This window comes from Meles meles, chromosome 13, assembly GCF_922984935.1.
Source record: "Meles meles chromosome 13, mMelMel3.1 paternal haplotype, whole genome shotgun sequence".
Taxonomy (NCBI): Eukaryota; Metazoa; Chordata; class Mammalia; order Carnivora; family Mustelidae; genus Meles; species Meles meles.
In genome coordinates this window covers 2,767,392-2,787,132 of record NC_060078.1, presented here as the reverse complement: position 1 = coordinate 2,787,132, position 19,741 = coordinate 2,767,392, and the positions used below count along the sequence as shown (strand labels likewise).

The 19,741-nt window shown below is 47.9% G+C and overlaps 1 protein-coding gene across 4 annotated transcripts in view; it reads right to left on the bottom strand.

The window, feature by feature from the left end:
• DISC1 (DISC1 scaffold protein) overlaps positions 1-19,741 on the bottom strand; it is a 383,714-nt gene that overhangs the window by 262,432 nt on the left and 101,541 nt on the right. For all 4 annotated transcript variants that reach the window (XM_046027933.1, XM_046027930.1, XM_046027931.1 and 1 more), the window contains exon 4: positions 12,795-12,945. In XM_046027933.1, coding sequence (XP_045883889.1) covers positions 12,795-12,945 — 151 coding nt within the window. The remainder of the gene's footprint in view (positions 1-12,794; positions 12,946-19,741) is intronic.

The following is a 19,741-nucleotide window of genomic DNA, read 5'->3' as shown; positions in this document are numbered from 1 at the left end:
CAGCCCAGGCTCGAGGTTTTGCAGGGGTTTTGTAGACATTTACCCTTAAAGGATGACAAATTTTTCCTTAAAGATGGACACAGAGGTTAGCTACAAAAATGCCACAGTTTTTCTTTTTTTAGTAGCCCCAAAGTGAAAACACACAACTGTGGTCCCAAATGAGGACCAGAGCAGTAAACCATGGCACAGCCACACAGAGGAAGGCTATGCAGCCACTAAAATCAGGTCACCAAGATGTAGCCACTGATCTCTACTGCTACTTTCTATTGCTAAATGATCTCTATTGCTATTTTTTTCAACCAGTTATGACAATAATAGGTATACTCTGAAACTATTGTAAGAAAAAATCGGATATAAAAAATTTTGATGGTGGCTCAATGGTTTCGGCCGCTGCCTTCGGCTCAGGTCATGATCTCAGAGTCCTGGGATCGAGTCCCGCATCGGGATCTCTGCTCTGCGGGGAGCCTGCTTCCTCCTCTCTCTCTGCCTGCCCCTCTGCCTACTTGTGTTCTCTCTCTCTCTCTCTCTCTGACAAATAAATGAATAAAATCTTTTAAAAAAATTTTTTTGATGGATCAGAATGTTACCAGCTCTTCCCTCTGAGTGGCAGAATTACTTCTTTTGGCGAATCTCTGATTTTCTAAGTTTTCTTAGTGAGCATATATTATTTCTAATATTATAATGGAAATGCTTTCTGCCATCTACACTAGGAGGCTATACTATTCACTTAAATAATTTCACATAGCCGAACTACTGTAGCCCTTGGATACAACAGGCATGTCTGTGTTTGAAACAAATCACATATCCTATGTTAATGATCCATGGTAAAGCAGATTGTCTGTAGCTTCTGACCTGTCCCTTCCCCTCACCACCGGAATCTCCTTGCCCACAGCTGGAACTGGGTTGCTGCGCGCACAGACGTCGGGGCTCATCAGACCGGAGCGTGAAGCTGCGTGTTCTTATTTGTACATTCATATAGGGTCTCACTCCCTCCACGTTTTTTCAGAAAAGAAAATGGGCGACTCGTTTTTTTAATTTCCATTTATGAGTGGAATTGTACAGTATTTGTCTTTCTTAGTCTAACTTATTTCATTTATCATAATACCCTCCATGTCCACCTACTGTCCCAAATGGCAGAATGCCATTCTTTTTTATGGTTGCCTAATATTCCCGTGTGTGTGTGTGTGTGTGTGTGTGTGTGTGTGTGTGTGTGTGTGCGTGCGCACTCATGCATGCCACATTTTCTTATCTATTTGTCTATTTATGAACACTTAGGTTGCTTGGCTATTGTAAATAATGCCGCAATAAACACGGGGGTACATATATCTTTCCAAGTTAGTGTTCTCGTTTTCTCTGGGTAAACACCCAGTGAATGAATAAACCAAAAGCAGCATCGGACCTATAAACACAAAGAATGAACTGATGGTTGCCAGAGGAGAGAGGTGGGGTGTTGGGCAAAATAGACAAAGGAGAGAGGGAGGAACAGGCCCCCAGTTATGAATAAGTAAGTCACAGAATAAAAAGCACGGCATAAAGAACACGGTTGAGGATATCGTACCAGCCAGCTGAGAGGACAGATGGGAACTACACTGCGGTGAACACAGCCTGATGTACAAACTTGTCGAATCACTGAGTTGTACACCTGAAAGTAACATAACATTGTGTGTCTGCTATATTCAGGATTCTGGAAGAAGGAAGGAAGGAAGGGAGGAAGGAAGGGAGGGAGGGAGGAAAGAAGGAAGGACGGACGGGAGGCAGGCAGGCAGACAGAGAGGAAGGAAGGAAGGAAGAAAATGAGTAACTGATCTTAACATGTGTTTGTGCTCTGCTCATCTCCTTTCACTTGTACCCCATTTCATTGATTTATTTAGAAAAAGAAAACACTATTACGCCCACCTACTCTGTGCCGTGGATGGTGCCCGCTGCTAGGGACCCAGCAGTAAACAAGGCTCGGTTCCTGTGCAGAGTAGGGGAGGGGCCAAATACACCACAAGGAAAATACAAGGCAAAGGACAAACGCTCAACACGAGGCTCAAAGCAATTATTACCCGAGTTCCAAGGTGGGAGTGAGTCTCCCACTTCCTAAATGTTAACGTGGCATTTACAACTGAGCGAGCCAACCAAGCATGGCAGGGAAGCGGCCCCACTAGTTTTAGAAACAACGGTAGAAACTATGTGCCCTCAGCTCTTCTTAGCTGGAAAGCAGCCCCTACAGAAAAGTGAAGCTCGCTTGTGTTCCTGGGTCTGACACAGATTCCGATTCTCTGAATAATCTCAAAAACCACTTATTGTAACAGACCATGCAATTTAGACATTTATTTTAAGACCTGACTCTCTGATTCGTGTGCGTAACGGCAAATCCCAGTAGGAGTTGTAATAAAAATGCTTAAACTGGTGATAATAAACTAGGATGAATGGAGAATTTTCTGTGTACCAGATACGATCATTTTTAGCACGCTTGCTTCTCATGGCAGACCTAAGAGGCCCATATTATTATGACAGTTTTGTCACTGAGGAAGCCGTGGCCGGGAGATTCAGAGGCTTGTTCTTGGTCACCCAGAGAACCAGCAGCAGAGCTGAGATCAGGGATGTGTCCCGCTGATCCTCCCTTCCCCAACCTTTCCTGGACACCCTCCGCCATTTGGGCTCTTGGCAAGATTATAAACTTCTGTTTCCTCCTGGCTTTTAGTTCCGTGCCTCCCGCAGCCACGGATTAAAGCCCCTTGCTCCCTATGGAGCAGAGCCAGCGGGGAATGACAGGGAGGGGTCAGTACAGGCAGGGGGTGACCGTGGTTTGAGCCCAGCCCTGCCTTTCTCTAGCTACGTGTCCTTGAACTTAACAACGCTCTCTGAACTTACCTTCCTCGTTTTTAAAATGAGAAATGATGCTGATGCCTTCCCTGTGTGGCTGATGGAGGGGGTCATTACCAGTTTATTTGACAAATGAGCACAGCGTACCTAATGTGTGCCCCCCTAAGTATGAGGGACCCTCTGACCTCTGGAGCTCGCTGTTTGTCACCCCTCATGTGTCTGTGTTTGCCTCAGGAATGTGAGCTCTGTGTGCACGTCCCAGTGGACATGACGTCCTACCCAGGGTAATGATGACTAAAGAGGAAATGTCTCTGGGGATCTTCACACGCATCAGAAGAGGAAGTATCTGGAACAAAACCAGCATCTGCTATGGCCATCAGTCAGAACGGAAGGTCCTTCCCTCTCTGGGCTCCAGAGTCTCGGCCTGTCACACAGACACTCTCTCCAGACTGAGAGCCTTGGGAAGGGAGAGACTGAACTCCGCACTGAGTAGGGGCTTAGCCCATATTTTTTGAATGATTAAATGAGTCCGTGGCCTAGAAAATCTGGAAGTCATCTACATTCAGCTTTCTGTTGCATTGGATCATTTCTTTGCACTAATTTATTTCCCTGTTTGCTTTGCTTATGCAAATATTAAGAGTTTCCTGAATTTCCTAAATAGATACCATCTGGGTCGGGCTGGGAGTCATTGAAGGAAATCAACATAGAATTGGAAATTAGCTGCAGAGGAGCTACAGGTGGGGAACTGGGAATTCTCCATATTATTGTTAATCACACTCATTACTTAATCCATAAGAAAAGCCCTAGTGATTAACCAAAACTCTACTCTCCGTCTCGCACACTATGACTCGGGGTGTAGAATGCCATCCACAGATGGCTGAGTGGCGGCCCCAGGACACACTGCGGCTCAGTAATGACGCAGGGGACAGGTTTCCGTCGCTCAGTCCTGAGTCATGCTCCCTCTTCCTTCTGCCATGTTGTTCCCTTTATATTTAATAATTCTTGGTGTGTAATCCCTAATGTCAGTACAAATTACCATTACTGCTATAAACTAATCAGTACGTAAAAAGAGCAAATCTCTCAGGGATTAAAAACACGAGGGTTGGAATGTTAGAACAGCCCTGGGTGTCCACGGGGACTTGGAGCCTCGAACACACTGCCCTCCGCCTCCCGGTCTCACGCAGGCCCCCGTCTGGGGCTGCACAGTGCTGGAAATACCCTGGCCTTTCTACTTTTATCTTTTCCCCCAACCACGGAAAGAGGGGAAAATCTGTAAAATGGGATCCAACAGCACTGAAAGCAGCAAGAACACTTCTCATCCCAGGGCCCTGCACACCATGGGACTTTCGTGAGCGCACAGTTCAGTAATACCGGGAAAAGAAAGAAAAGCCCTCTGGGCATCGACGTTTCCAGAGCTAAGTGGTTAATGAGTGTGTGTGCCTGAGATGAACCCGCACGGCCGCCTCCTCCCTTGCAACACCCGGGTCCTCAGGGCCCTCCAGCGCCCTCCTCCCGCTCCGAGAGGGGCCTGCAGAAGCGCGTGGAGTGAGAACGCGACAACGCGACAGGGCCGAGGAGACGCCAGACAGAGCTCCCTCTTCGGGAATATGGTGAGAAAGAAGTGGTTTGGGCCCATCGCAGAATCGCTGAAGTGTGGCTTAAGTCTAGAAATAGCTCCTTCATCCAACAAAGTGTCATACGTGATCAAGGCCACCATGATAGGCCAAGGACTGTAAAAATGCTGGGCATAATGCAAATGACTTCACGGTTCTGCCTTTGTGCCTGTCTGTGATGTGGGTCGGAAGAGTAAGGGGCCCGGAGGGCACGTGACTATTTCCTTGGGTTTTAATGTCAGTTATAAACATTTATATTTCTATATACAAGAACACGTATACATTTACTTGGGTTATAATGTCGGTTCTAAGCAGCGATGCCTGGCACAACCTGCTTCAGGACAGACTTCAGTGAAATTTGAGCCAAGAGGATGGCATTGGAGACCTTTCTGTGGAAGAGGTCACTCAGGGTCCACTAATTCTAGAACAACTTCTGAGGAGTCCTCTATGGCCCACCCCACCTGCTTTTCTCCTCTGTTCCCATCTTGAGGTGTGGACAAGGGGGTCAGCTTTGGGTCTCCTGGGAGGGCGGCACATGCCATCCTACGTACACCTGGCTCCTGACCTTGAGCCTGGATTCAGGTTCAGAAACACTCCCTGCTGTGCTTCGGTGACAATGACCATTGTTACAGCCTACCACGATGTAGGCACCTCGAATTCTACCTCCGGTTGAAATGGGTTAAACGGTCACTTTCTCGTTTTATGCAGTGTCTCTCCATGCCAGGCAGTGAACGTACAGCTGATTGTCTCTGAATTCCATGGTGGGAGGGTCCCCACATGACAATTAAATGACAATAAAGAATCACGGGGTTCAAAGGGAACAGAGGAAGAGGTGGTCGGAGGAAAAATGACTCAGTCCAGAAGCGTCACCGACTACAAACACTGATCCCCTCTGCTCCCACCTGAAAGGAAGTAAGTGAGCAGGAAATATTTGGACAGGCAAGCCGCAGCTCTGCCTTGATAAGCCCCATGGAAAACCATTGTCTATCTCTGTTTTTTAAACATTGTTGTGTTTTGTCTACTTGTGTTTTAAGTTATCATCGGGCAAGAGTCTTTGATAAAGGACATTTTGCACACACACACCCTTCCGCCCCACATACACACACTTTAAGGTGTAAGTATGACCAATTTTAAGGTGCATATTGGTGAAGGTCCAGTGGGAAAATACATAGGATCGGGGCGCCTGGGTGTCTCAGTGGGTTAAGCCTGTGCCTTCGGCTCAGCTCATGATCTCAGGGTCCTGGGATCGAGCCCTGCTTCGGGCTCTCTGCTCAGCGGGGAGCCTATTTCCCCTCTCTCCCTGCCTGCTGTTCTACGTACTTGTGATCTCCCTCTCTATCAAATAAATAAATAAAATCTTAAAAAAAAAAAAGAAAAGAAAATACATAGGATATGTAGTCAGAGAAATGCAAGCTATTAATGAGAAAATGATCAGTCGTCTGTGTGGTAGTCAGCCAAACCTCTCTCTTAGGAGAAAGACAAAAATAACTCTTTTATTTTAATACAAAGTCTAAGACAAGGATCTGAGTTTGGGCTGTTTTCTGGAGAAGTGACTCAAGAAACTAAGAGTGAGGGACTGAGAAGCAGGAAAGGTCCATAAAGGGCACATTGTTGAGCTGATCACCACAGGGGCAACTGGGGCTTAAGCCTGCCAGGAACCATCTGGAAAAAAAAACAGGTGGAACTTACCTCAGAACTGCCCCCGAGAGGCTGGGTAGGCACATTCATCCTCCTACTCCCACCCCAGGGCTTCACTGTGGCCTTCAGGGCCATTACCCACTTCTGGTTCTCACAAGCTTCGGAGAAAGCCCTGTGGTACATACACCTGTTTGGTGCCTGAGGTGGACAGAAATGTCCACAGCTGGAGCGGAAATCGGGGAGAGGCCAAGGGACTGGGACACGGGGCATCAAGTATCCGTTGCAACAGACTTTTGGATGGATGAGGAGGCCCTCAGCAGGGACAAAGAAGCTGGAGGGTCAAGGCAAGGCAGAGAGGGTCTGCAGAGGGGCGGCCTGAGCGCCCACCATTCAGTGTGACAGAGATAGGTGACCTTCCCACGAATCAGGCAGTTATCTTCCCAAAAGGTGTGCAGAGTAAGAGACGGAGTAAGATCTGAAAAGGTGTGGTCGTATTGCACGTCGGAGTCTGGGCTGCGTGGAGGGCCTGGGCTGTCGTCTGGAGAACCCACACATGAGCGCCACAGACAACGGGCACGCCAGCGTCCATGCGCACGGTAGCGACAACCAACAAGACAAAGGTTACAGACCCTGGACAGGGAGAGATCGGAAACGGATCTATAAGGGAAGTTTCAAATTGGACCGGCTGGACGAACATCAGTAACTGAAAATGACCCAGACTTGCGTCTTATCCGCCCAAGATAGCATTGAAAACTGGGAAGATGTACTCAACAGAGCACAAGAGAGGCTGGAGAAGAGTGTTTGCACCTCCAGGGATGAGAGACACCCCAAGAACCAGTTGTCTTCCTGATCCTGAATCAGTATCTTCTCTACGCTGAGAGGCCCCACGGGACCCACAGCCGAGGCAGGGCCCCACACCACGTGAGGGCTGGTGCCCGCCATTAGAAAAGCCCGCTTAGCCCAGGAAGGTAGCAGCTGAGACTCTCTGGGCTGCAGGAGGGACCCGAGAAACTCAGTGTGACTCATGGTGGCATTCTACACAAGACTCCCAGAGCCATGCCCGATCTTAGCCCAAAGGCCGAGAGACGATGAGACTCAGAGAATTACACGGTGGTTTTTACAAAAGTTGAATGGCACAGATTATTAAGAACAAAATCACAGTGAAACTAAGAATGAAGTATCATACCTGATTGTACTTGGTGTTTACATTTCCTCAAATCTTACTCTAAACCACTTTCTTAACCTGAGATCCAAAGACCCACCCAAAAAAAGCCAAAGACCCCCCCCCAAACAGTGAACAGACGAGCCTCAGAAGACTGTGAGTCTCCTAAAACCACGTGTAAGACTTCACGTGGTCGTACACAGTGGTTATAGGGATCTCCAAGAGGCACTCATTTGTATTACTCATTAGTACTGGAAATTTCCCACGTCAATACAACTATTTCATTCTGTAGGAAAAGTATCGTTCTTTGGAACGTATCCCTGCTTCCTCCTTGACTCAGGGAGAGCGTCCGGCCTGACAAACTTTTTTTTTTTTTTTCCATTTTATTTATTTTTTCAGCGTAACAGTATTCATTCTTTTTGCACAACACCCAGTGCTCCGTGCAAAACGTGCCCTCCCCATTACCCACCACCTGTTCCCGCAACCTCCCACCCCTGACCCTTCAAAACCCTCAGGTTGCCCCAACCTCCCACCCCTGACCCTTCAAAACCCTCAGGTTGTTTTTCAGAGTCCATAGTCTCTTATGGTTCGCCTCCCCTCCCCAATGTCCATAGCCTGCTCCCCCTCTCCCAATCCCACCTCCCCCCAGCAACCCCCAGTTTGTTTTGTGAGATTAGTTTGTCTCCCTCCCAATCCCATCTTATTTCATTTATTCTTCTCCTATCCCCCTACCCCCCCATGTTGCTTCTCCATGTCCTCATATCAGGGAGATCATATGATAGTTGTGGATGGAGCTAGAGCGTATCATGCTTAGTGAAATAAGTCAATCGGAGAAAAACTTTTTTTTTTTTTGTCTGGCTCCAGGCCCTGTGAGCTTTAGCCCCAACCCGTGGCCCCCTAGTGGCCTCTGTGAGAACTGCAGCCACAGCCCTCCGTTTGGGGGAACCCACCAGTCCAGATGACCCCGCTGATGACAGGCTAGATGGGCAGCTGGTACACTGAAAGGCAAGTTTCTGAAGATTATTGAGAACTATATGGTTCTGCTCGTATGCATTAGAAAAATTTAAGAAGTTTATTTTGAGTCACTATTGTCTAATTGCATCAATAATAGGACAGGTTATTGATGCAATTAGACAATAGTGAAGCCACAATTATACATAAATCACTGAAGTTTGGAAATAGTGATCTCATTCAACCCTCTCATTTTCTGATGAGGAGAGTGAAGTGTGGAGAAGTTAGGAAACTATACCAGGTCCTACATAGCTGGTAAGTAGAGAAATCGGACCAGAACTCAGGCCTCCCGACCCATAATCCGTGGTTCTATCAAGATACTGTAGAAGTCCTTGCTGGAAGCGTCAGAAAAAAGGCTGAAGGAGCATTTTCTCTAGGGAAACTGAGCCACATTAGAGTGCAGGTTCTCTCTCTCTCTCTCTCTCTCTCTCAATAGATATCACATATATCTTCCACATATGACCATATTCATTCATTCAACAAATATTTATGGAGTACATATTTGGGATCAGCCACTGTTCTAGTCTCCAGGAATAAAAGGGTAAATACAAACACAGTCTTGTCCTTGAGCTCACTGTCTGAAGAGCAGACTGATAGTCCAGGACACAGACTGATTTATTGGAGACCCAAGGCAGGGGTGAGGTAATTGAAGGCACTCCAGTCATTCAAGGGGGTAGATGGTGTGATTTCAGGACAAGGTTTCACAAGGCGGGCAGCCGAGCTGAGTCTCAAAGAATGAGCAAGAGGCGGTCACAGTGGGCCATGTACAAGATCAAAGAATTCAGACACATTACAGCATGAGGGTGACTTCTAAAACTTCAGTGTGTGCGGACTGCAGGGGTTGGTGATGGCTACTCAAATTCTGGGCTATTGAGAAGCAGGGCAGGAGCTGGACCAGAAAAGCTTTGAACGTCATGTTAAGTCATCAGCACAGATCTCATCTGGAAGATGCTGAGAGCCATGGACATGCACAATTATTACTATCTGTGGTGCTGAGGAGGGTGAGAGAGAAAGAATGATACTGGCATCAGGAAAGCCAGCAAGGGGACCACTGCAGTAATCCAGATGAGAAAATCTGAGGAGCACCTGGGGGCTCCATCCGCGGAGCACCAACTCTTGATTTCAGCTCAAGTCGTGATCCCAGGTTTGCGAGATCAAGCCCCACGGTGGGCTCCAGCCTGAGTGTGGAGACTGCCTAAGGTTCCCTCTCTCCCTCTGCCCGGCCCCCAACACTCGTACCTGTGCCATGCTCTCTCTTTCTAGAAACAAACAAACAAACTCTGAGTGACATGAGTGAGCAAAGTGAGTGGGAATGAGATCAGGTCAGACAGTAGGATCAACAATGAAGCTGGAAGTAAGACAAAAGGAGGGGTCATGTATGTCTCAGAGTTCCCGCCTGGGGAACTAGGTCAGTGACGTAAGTCACGGAGATCGGAGATACATTAGAAGGGGCTGACTGGGGAGAAGGACAGTAAATCTAATAAATAGTTTAAAGATAAATTTAGTAGGGGCGCCTGGGTGGCTCAGTGGTTTAAGCCTCTGCCTTCAGCTCAGGTCATGATCTCAGGGTCCTGGGATCAAGCCCCGCATCAGGCTCTCTGCTCAGTGGTGAGCCTGTTTCTCCCTCTCTCTCTGCCTGCCTCTCTGCCTACTTGTGACCTCTCTCTCTGTCAAATAAATAAAATTTAAAAAAAAATAAATTTAGTAAAGGCAAGGAGAAAAAGATAGTACATTTTTAGGATAAAATAAAGATAAAGAAATAGTAAACTCAGCCAAAGTTAGGGAGATGTTTAATTAAAACCCGAATGGTAGGTTGGAACCCTGGATAGGGATCAGGGCTAAGGACAGAAATGTGAGGGAAATTAGAATGTTAATAGTACCTGAAGCATAGGAGTATTTCATGTCACTATATAAAGTGAGAGACAGGACGGGCTAGAACAGAAAACTGAGGAACATGCATATCAAGGAGACGGGGAGAGGAAAAGGAGCTCACAAGAGGTTGAGAAGAACGGCCAGCAAGATAGCAAGAAGACCAGGAAAGGATGAGGCATGAAAGCCCAGGGAAGAGAGAGTCTTAGGAGGGAATGTGATTGATTAAAAATTCCAGACCATGCAGTGATACAGAGCAGAATAAGAATTGAAAAATGCCCTTTATATCTAACAGAAAATCACTGCTGACTGCAAGCAGTGATAGAGATGGAAATCAGAGGACAGATAAAAATCAGGTCAAGAATCAGATCATAGAGGTCAGATCCCATTCACCCCAAAAGTGGACAAAAGAACTAAAAAGTACAGCAGGCAGGTAATCCCTTGGGGAAAATGACAAGGGGATAAAAGTTAACAAGGGAAGCCGACAGCTTATATTGGCTTAATAAATGGTTAATAAAGGCCTATACTTTTATTTAAAATTGAACTCTATGAAGCTGCCTTCTTCATAAGACACAGTCAGATAGAAGGAATGTCAGATGGTGTAACCTGAGTGACAATGGGTGATACTGTGTTCGCTGCGTTCGGTGAGAAACTCAGTCAAGATTATAACTAAAGCATCGCTCTCCATTCAAATCACATGTCGGCTAAAGAGACAGTCATTGCAAAGCCTTTGCCAGCTCTGACTCAGGCAGCTCAGCAAGCGAGTTCCAAGCCGGGACTTGTGCCAGACCACCAGCCTTGTGTCCGGGCTCGGCACCCAGCTGCTGGGGGTTCTGCATGAGCTCTTAAGCCTCTCCTGGACCGAGTACAAATATAAATACAGATGAGAATGATGGTGACCTCCATATAGACTTTACATATATATACGCAAAGCACTTCTACCTCCTAGAATTGTCTTGAGGATTAAATGAGTTCCTTCCTGTCCATCGTAGGAAGAACAGGTAAGCAAAATGTGGTCCCTCCTCACAATGAAATAGTACTCAGCCTTCTGAAGGAAGAAAATTCTGACCCATGGCACGATGTGGATGGAACTTGGGGACATTATGGTCAGTGAAATAAGGACAAATATTGTATGATTCCATTTATAGGCGATCCCGAGAAGAGTCAAAATCAAAGGGACAGAATGTAGAATAGTGGTGGCCCAGGGCTGGGGACAGGATGGCGAATGGGGAGCTCATGTTTAGTAAGGACAGAATCTCAGTTTGGGAAGATGACGAGAGTTCTGAAGCTGGATTGTGGGGATAGCGGCACAACGATAGACTTGTGTCTCCAACCTGTACACTTAAAAATGGTTGAAGTGGCAAATCATATGTTACATATACTTTATCACAATAAAAATGGGGAAAAAAGTAGTTTCTAAAGCCCTTGGTAACTGTTATGTGAACATTGTTAAATAAATAGAAACACATTTATTGTGTTTTAAATAATTAAAACACCTTTATTTATTTTGTAACACAATACATTGGCAGATGCTAACCATGACCCAAGATGGGAGTGAAGGACAAGAAAGAAACCCGAAGAACAGGAGAAAGAGAGAATTCAGTAGAAAGTCAAGTTGGGAAGGACTCATGCGAGAAATGGAGAGGAAATGAGGATACCTCAATGTCGGATGAAAAAATGAATAGAAACAGAGAGGTGCAAATCCACCTGCCCTTTACAAAGCCCAGAAGAAGTTCACTCAACAAACATTTCTAAGGAAGCACCTGCCAGGGGCCCGGCACGCAGCTACGAGCTACCAGCAAACCGCAGGGCGAGGATATGCGAAAACAGTTGGCATCGCTGTTAAGACAGGCTGTAGGGGAGCACCAAGGTAGACTGAAGGAATGACGCCATGCACGCTTAACAGGAATAAGCCAGACAATCAATCTTGCGATTTTCGGGGTTCAGAGGAAGTTGGAAATAAAATGTAATTGCTGTGGCCGTGTTTACACCTAAGCAGAAGCAAGCCTGACCTGTGACGAGGCTGCTGGCATGGGTCACAAACGCGTTCTCTTGCAAGCCTTTACCCGGAAGAGAGGCAACAAGCAGGTGGATGAGAGCAGGGTCCGCAGACTTTCCAGACGTGCCAGCGCCTGGGACCCACCCCCAGAGAGCCTGACCTGGTCAGTGTAGGTGGAAGCTAGACATTTAAAATCTCTCCAGGTGACTCAAACAAGCAGCCAGGATTGACAGCCACTGCATTAGACAGCACGGCCGTGCCCTGCATACCAGCAGTCCCCGGGGACCCTTGTGTAGCAGAAACAGCCAACACTGATCAGAAGCAGGAAGCCAGTCCAGAGGAGGAAGTGCTCCCGGCCTTCAGGCAGAGACGACCACCTGCGGATCCTGCAGGCTTCCCAGGCAGCTCCTAACAAGAGCGAATGCACCCCACCTTCTGAGAAGTTCGGCTTCCCAGAGCAAGCTTAGCGCCCTGACCCTCCGGGAGCAGAAACATGAGCAGAAACGGCTTCGCAGGGGAGCGGGACCCACACCAGGCGCTCACTTGGGAAGGAGCCTCCATCTGCCCAACCAACCAACCAAAGGGCACGTCCCAGGAAAAAGCGGCTGAGGGTCTCCCTGGCTGTACCATGCCCCACTCTTCACCACGTGGGAGCCAGGAGAGGAAAGCGGGGGCGAGCGTGAGTACTCACGGCGGAGCGGCCCTGCGGTGCACGGCGGCTTGGGCCTGGGCGTGCAGGTGCCCCAGCAGGCTGCAGAGCGCCGGCTGCCTCGACGGGAGCTGGAAATGCAGGCTGCTCCTCTCTGTGTCCAGCTCCTCCAGCCGGTGTCTTAGCGCCTCGGCTGGAAACCCAGAATGTGAGAGAGAGGAGTCAAGAGCTGTGCACTTGAGACAGGGAACCAGGCATCCCAGAGCGCCCTCCCCCGCACCAGTGTTCATCCTAATGACCTAACACGACAGCCCCTGCATTCACGGCGGGCACCTCTGTCTCTCAACTGGTGCTTTGAAGAATCTTCTTAGTGACGACACAGCCTCCCTGCTTTTTATCCTTCCTGGAGTTAGAATGTGCAGTTTATTGACTGTTTCTGATGTCGAAGAGGTTCCTGCCTATGGTCTCCTCTCGGATGTTGATGGATTCTTGTCGCACACTGAGGTCTTTCATCCATTTAGAGTTTACCTTTGTGTGTGGTGTAAGAGAACGGTCCATTTGCATTCTCCTACATATAGCTGTCCAATTTCCCCCACACCATTTATTGAAGGGACTGTCTGTTTTCCCCCGGGTATTTTTTCCTGCTTTGTCAAAGATTAATTGACCAAACCCAAAAGGTAACCCACAGAATTGGAGAAGATATTTGCAATTGACATTACAGATAAAGGGCTGGTATCCAAGGTCTATAAAGAACTTCTCAAACTCAACGCCAAAAAATACATAATCAAGTCACAAAATGGGCAGAAGACATGAACGGATTCTCCAAAGAAGACATACAAATGGCTAACAGACAAATGAAAAAATGTTCATCATCATTAGCCATCAGGGAAACTCAAATTAAAACCACATTGAGATACCACCTAACACCAGTTAGAATGGCCAAAATTAGCAAGACAGGAAACAACGTGTGTTGGAGAGGATGTGGAGAAAGGGGAACCCTCTTACACTGTTGGTGGGAATGCAAGTTGGCGCAGCCACTTTGGAAAACAGTGTGGAGATTCCTTAAGAAATTAAAAATAGAGCTTCCCTATGACCCTGCAATTGCACTACTGGGTATTTACCCCAAAGATACAGATGTAGTGAAAAGAAGGGCCATCTGTACCCCAATGTTTATAGCAGCAATGTCCACAACAGCCAAACTGTGGAATGAGCCGAGATGCCCTTCAACAGATGAATGGATAAAGAAGATGTGGTTCATGTATACAATGGAATACTACTCAGGCATCAGAAAGGATGAATACCCACCATTTGCATCAACATGGATGGAACTTTAGGGGATTATGCTAAGTGAAATAAGTCAAGCAGAGAAAGATAATTATCGTATAGTTTTACCTATTTGTGGAACATAAGGAATAGCATGGAGGACATTAGGAAAAGGAAGGGGAAAATGAAGGAGGTGGAAATCAGAGGGGGAGATGAACCATGGGAAACTATGACTCTGGGAATCAAACTGAGGGTTTTGGGTTGGGGGGGGATGGGTGAGCCTCATGATAGGTATTAAGGAGGGTACATATTGCAAGGAGCACTGGGTACTATACACAAATAATGAATCATGGAACACTACATCAAAAGCTAATGAAGTACTGTATGGTGACTAACATAATATCATAAAAAAATATACAGTTTATGTATTCATGTCATGGTCTGTAAGAGGATACATATTAATTATTTTTAAAATCATGGTCTTCACTTGGGAGAAAAGTTACTAATTTTGATGAGTTTCATGTCTTCGGTTGAAAAATGTCAGTGCCCAAGCTTGGATTTTAAGAACATTTCCTTAGAAACTGCCCAACAAGATAGAACCAGTTGCAATTATTAAAATCATACAAGCAACGTTCCAGTTCTATGTTACAGATGATCGTATATCCACCTCTGTCATGGGTCCTATTATTTTTTTAATGAACTTAAGTTTCCCTAGGACGAGATACAAACACAGAATCACTGTAAAACAATTCTTCTCTAATAAAGTAAACTTCGGAAATTGGAATCCCCTCAAATAAGAATTTATCTTCATAATCAAACACCTAAAGAATGGGAAAGGCTCCCATAAAACTATTTTTGCAGAAATATAAGCACTGGGTATAAAAATATCATTCATCAGATCTTCCCTCCTAATGGTCCTTGCCAGGCGAGGGGCAGAAATTTCGATGGGCTCCACATTTGGGCAGTAGGTGGGCCTTGGGGACCCCCAAGATCTCAAATGGCCACCCTGGGCATGAACGCTTACCGCCTACCCTGCTGTGTGATGCAAATGTTTCCTCTGTGTGTGCTGTGGTGAGAAGATATTTGGAAGCTCTACCCTAGATCACACTCCTGTATGTTTCTATGCCCTACAGACCATTTTCCAAGTAGGCCTTTTCTATAAGACCTAATTTTAAATTAAAACACTGTTTCCAACAGGCTTGTTATTTTTTTTTTTTAAATATTTTATTTATCTGACAGACAGAAATCACAAGCAGGCAGAGAGGCAGGCAGAGAGAGAGGAGGAAGCAGGCTCCCTGCGGAGCAGAGAGCCCGATGCGGGGCTCGATCCCAGGACCCTGAGATCATGACCTGAGCCGAAGGCAGAGGCTTTAACCCACTGAGCCACCCAGGAGCCCCGGCTTGTTATTTTTTTAAAGATTTATTTACTGAGAGATAGAGCATGCATGTGTGTGCATGAGAAAGAGAGAGAGATGGAGAGAGCACACAAGGAGAGGGGCAGAGGGAGAGTGAGAGAGAGAATCCCAAACAAACTCTGTGCTGAGCACGGAGCTAGACGCGGGACTCAATCCCAGGACCCTGAGATCATGACCTGAGCCGAAATCAAGAGTCAGATACTCAACTAACTAACCCACCAGGTGCCCCAAGAAGCTTGTCATTTTTAAAACACTTTGGACAAAACTTTTTGTTGTACACCAGCAGAGGTCAACGCTGACAGTGCAGCCCTCAACAGGACGGTTCCCTCCTGCTGGCCTCCTCCTAAGACACACAGCCTCGGGCATGGGGGGCAGCAACCACCCTCTCCATTAACTTGCCATATTCACTGGGACCAACAGCCAGGAACGTGCCAAGAGAATTTGCCAAAGATTCATTCTAATGGCACCAAAAGGGTCATTTACTAACTTGAAGACCAAGTCACAGGTAACGGCCAAGCGCTCTCAGTCTGTGCCACCTTCATCAGAGTGACAGCTGGCGCTAATCCAGACACACACCTACAACACGCGGTGAAGACTGACCTGGCAGTTCTTCCAGAGTAACGCCAACACACACCTCTTCCCTAACGCCGAGCTTCAAACATCTTTTTAAAAAATTTCATTTTATTTCATTTTAGTTCATTTTTTAAATTTTAACCAATTAATTTTACTACCTAGTTATTTCCTTAATCCATGCTCCATAAAATCAAAACTGCTGTGAAAAGCCGTACATTCTTACATCACAAGCTTTAGAAGAACATCTTCATGCCTTTGGAACGGGTGGTAAAGCGTGTCGAGACACTGTTACGCAGGAAGGGGACAAAGCCCACGTCTGCGTCTCCACCTCGCTGCTCCGAGCTGACCTTCCAGATACTTAACCTTTCTATGGGTTAGTTTGCTAATCTGTGGAATCAGGGCTAATAATAATATCTACATCCCCAGGTTTCCTGAGGATTAAATGAGATAATCTACTGCAAAGCGTGTAGCACCGGACCCCGCACACATCATGTGTCCGAAGGGTTGGCTAATGTTAGCAGTGCCTTGAGGTCGTGGCCTTGGAGTGTTGGCGAGGCCTCTAGACACCAGCCTGGCCTCCCTCTGCCCCCTGCCAGATTCTAAACAGGACCCTCCCAGGCCCGGGGAAAAGCCCTCGGGCACCGCAAGCCCACCCAGCAAACCAAACCCCGGAAACAGTCAATTGGCTGCGGTACATCACATTCCCAATGAGTTTCGGGGGAAATACGAATTATCCCAGGAAATATTCGTGATTCGCTGTGCTCTGCCTTGCCACTCACCTTCGAAAGGCTGACCTCGAAAGTTATTTCTGTTTTATGACTGGAAAGGTGCACCAGGACAGTCACCACACATGTGAGGGCTTATTGTCCCCAGTCTCTAAATGGCCTCCTATCCCAGCTCTTCAAATGGCTCTCAGCTACCGGGGTTTCACCTCACACGCTGACATCACCTCTGCCCAGCACGAGGGCGCGTTCTGCTGGTTCCCCCAACGTGTGCCCCTGTTCACTAATTCAATATTGCAGACAGAGGATGCTCCCAACCAGGGCAAAGGCCCTGAGGCAGCGAGCGAAGGTGAGTGGGGGTTGGAGTGGGCTTGGTCATCACTAAGGACGGTCTGTTGACCTGGTGGGTGAGGGGAGACCCTGGAGGGTTTTGAGCAGCGGAGTGACATGACTGACTCTTGCTTAACAGGCTAAGCTGGGGGCTCCCCTGGGAAGAGACCACCGAGAGCAGAAGGCCTGAGACCAGCCGCACAGTTGTTGCAGTCCCCTGGACCTACAAGTGAAACAGGGCTGGTGAGAGGTGACAGGATTTCAGATATTCTCTGACAGATGGGACATCGGGAAAGGACAAAGACAGAGGTCCAAGTGACCCCAGTATTTCCGGCCTATACAACCAGGACAAGGTGACCACGAGCTGAGCTGGAGGAATCTGCTATTCCTTCTGCCAGAAACACCCTTCCCTGCAGCAGCCCAGGCAAGCCCTCCTCCCCATTCCGACCGCAGCATCCTCAGGAGGGCTGTCCGGCATCCAGGCCGCCTCAGCTCACCCAGATTCCCACACGCACGAGAGCCTCACACTCGTCCCCCCTCGTGCAAGCCCTCCCATGCCCATGAGAGAGGGACCACGTCACCGTGCCTGTTGCTGTGTAAACTACATGGGGCCGCTGCCTGGCTCAGAGTGAGCACACGTCAAAAAGTGTCCGCCTAAACTCAATATTAGGTCTCCTCGTGGTGTTTCTTGTTTGGTGAGTTTTCTTAAGCCACTTAACTTCATTTTCGTTAGCCACTAAATGAGCATTAAAGACGAAAAACTCGTCACGTCTAAAATGAAATCCAACGACTACTTTGCAAGATTTTACTCTTGCTGCCACAGGCCCTGAGGGATCCCCGCGGGTCAGGCTAGGGCTTTGCATTCTCGGACTCGTCACTCCCCGTGCCCCCACCTCCTGCAGGTGTCCGCCACACTCCTGGAGCCATCCCCATTTCCATAGCCTCCAGGCAGCCAACGTCACCCTCGCTTCCGCAGGGCGAGTCACCTCCCTGCCTGATAGCCCGCGCTCCTCCAGGGCCCGCAGAGCCCCCTTCCTCCTGCTCAGATGCAAGCCCACGAACGAGTGAACACACCGAGGAAGGCAGAGACGCTGGCCGTGTGCCCAAAACCCTGCCAAGCACCCTATACATGCATCACAGAATGTTCTGGAGGCTCGCCCGGCTGCCAGAACAAAGGCCTGATGCCTGATGCTGGCATTCAGGACGCCCCGGCAAGCTTGCTCTCTTCTCCCACAGACACGCTGCACCTGAGTCACGTGGCCGGCGGGGGGGCCCCACATCCCTGGAAAGAGCACGGAACCTCAGCGTCCCTGAGAATCAGGACACCCCGATTCACTCTTGGGCTTGAGCGCCGAGTACACATGTGACAAATCACTTCCCCGTTTACGCCCACAGACAGGGTGCACACCTGACTAACGTTTCTTTCTCACAGTACAGGGGCTAGAAGGCTGAGATCAAAGCCAGCATGGCCGGGCTCGGTGAAAGCCCAACCTCCAGGTGGCGGATGACCAACTTCTTGCTATGTCCTCACGGGATAAATAGAGCGGGCGGCCTCTTCTTAGAGGGGCGTGAATCCCACTACAGGAGCCCCGCTCTCATGGCCCCACCTGCCAACACCGTCCCACTGCGATTAGGCTTCAACATATGGATTTGGGGGGACACAAACATTCAGTCCAAAGCTTCAGCCAAAGTGGCCCACTTTCTCCATTAATATGGGTGGTGTGTAAAAATGTTTTCTCTGGGCGAAAGGAGTGTCTGGGAATGTTTGGAAATTGTATTTTTCACCTCCTAAATACCATAGTTATTTACTTCATGCATTCACTCAATTAACAAATACTTCTGATAACTCAGTATTGCTAGGCTGTAGGGCTACAAAGATGAACCAGACACACTCCGGTTCTTTTTTTTTTTTTTTAATATTTTTATTTATTTATTTGACAGAGTGAGAGAGTAAAGTAGGCAGAGCAGCAGGCAGAGGGAGAGGGAGAAGCAGGCTCCCCGCTGAGGAGGGAGCCCAATGTGGGGCTCGATCCCAGGACCCTGCAATCATGACCTGAGCTGAAGGCAGAGGCTTAACCCACTGAGCCACCCAGGCGCCCCCACACTCAGTTCTTAAGAAACTCAGTGACTGGGGACAGGGATCAAAATTATCAACAGGCCTTTTCTTGTCTTCCTGTGCAGAAAAGGTGGCAGGAATCTGCCCCACTGGTAGAAGGGGGCCATAAAGGAGCACGAAGATGGTATGCCCACCAGCACCCGGGGCGCGGGGGGTCAAGGGGACTCCGGAAGTCACACGGAGGCAGGCATGCTCAGTGCAGTGCCCAGCAGTACCTGAAGATGGGGGACACTGAAGGGAAACGGGGAGCAGGTAGGAGACCGCCAGAAGCGTAGGCGATAGGTTACCCTAAGAAATAAATAAACTAAAAAAAAAAAAAAAGAAAGAAAGAAAGAAAGAAACTGAGGGAACAAGGAAATAAATATACGGAGGATGGAGAGAGCAGGTTCCTCAGCATTGGAGAATATACGTACAGTGATGGGAAGGGGTAAGGGCAGAAAGCGCTAGGTGTGTTGTATTAGAACTGGAACTACTGGTATGATCTAATGGTTTTCAATACAGATGCTCACAGACACAGGTGAAAAGAGTTATCGATGCGTCTGTGTTTGAATTTACATATATTTTCTGTCT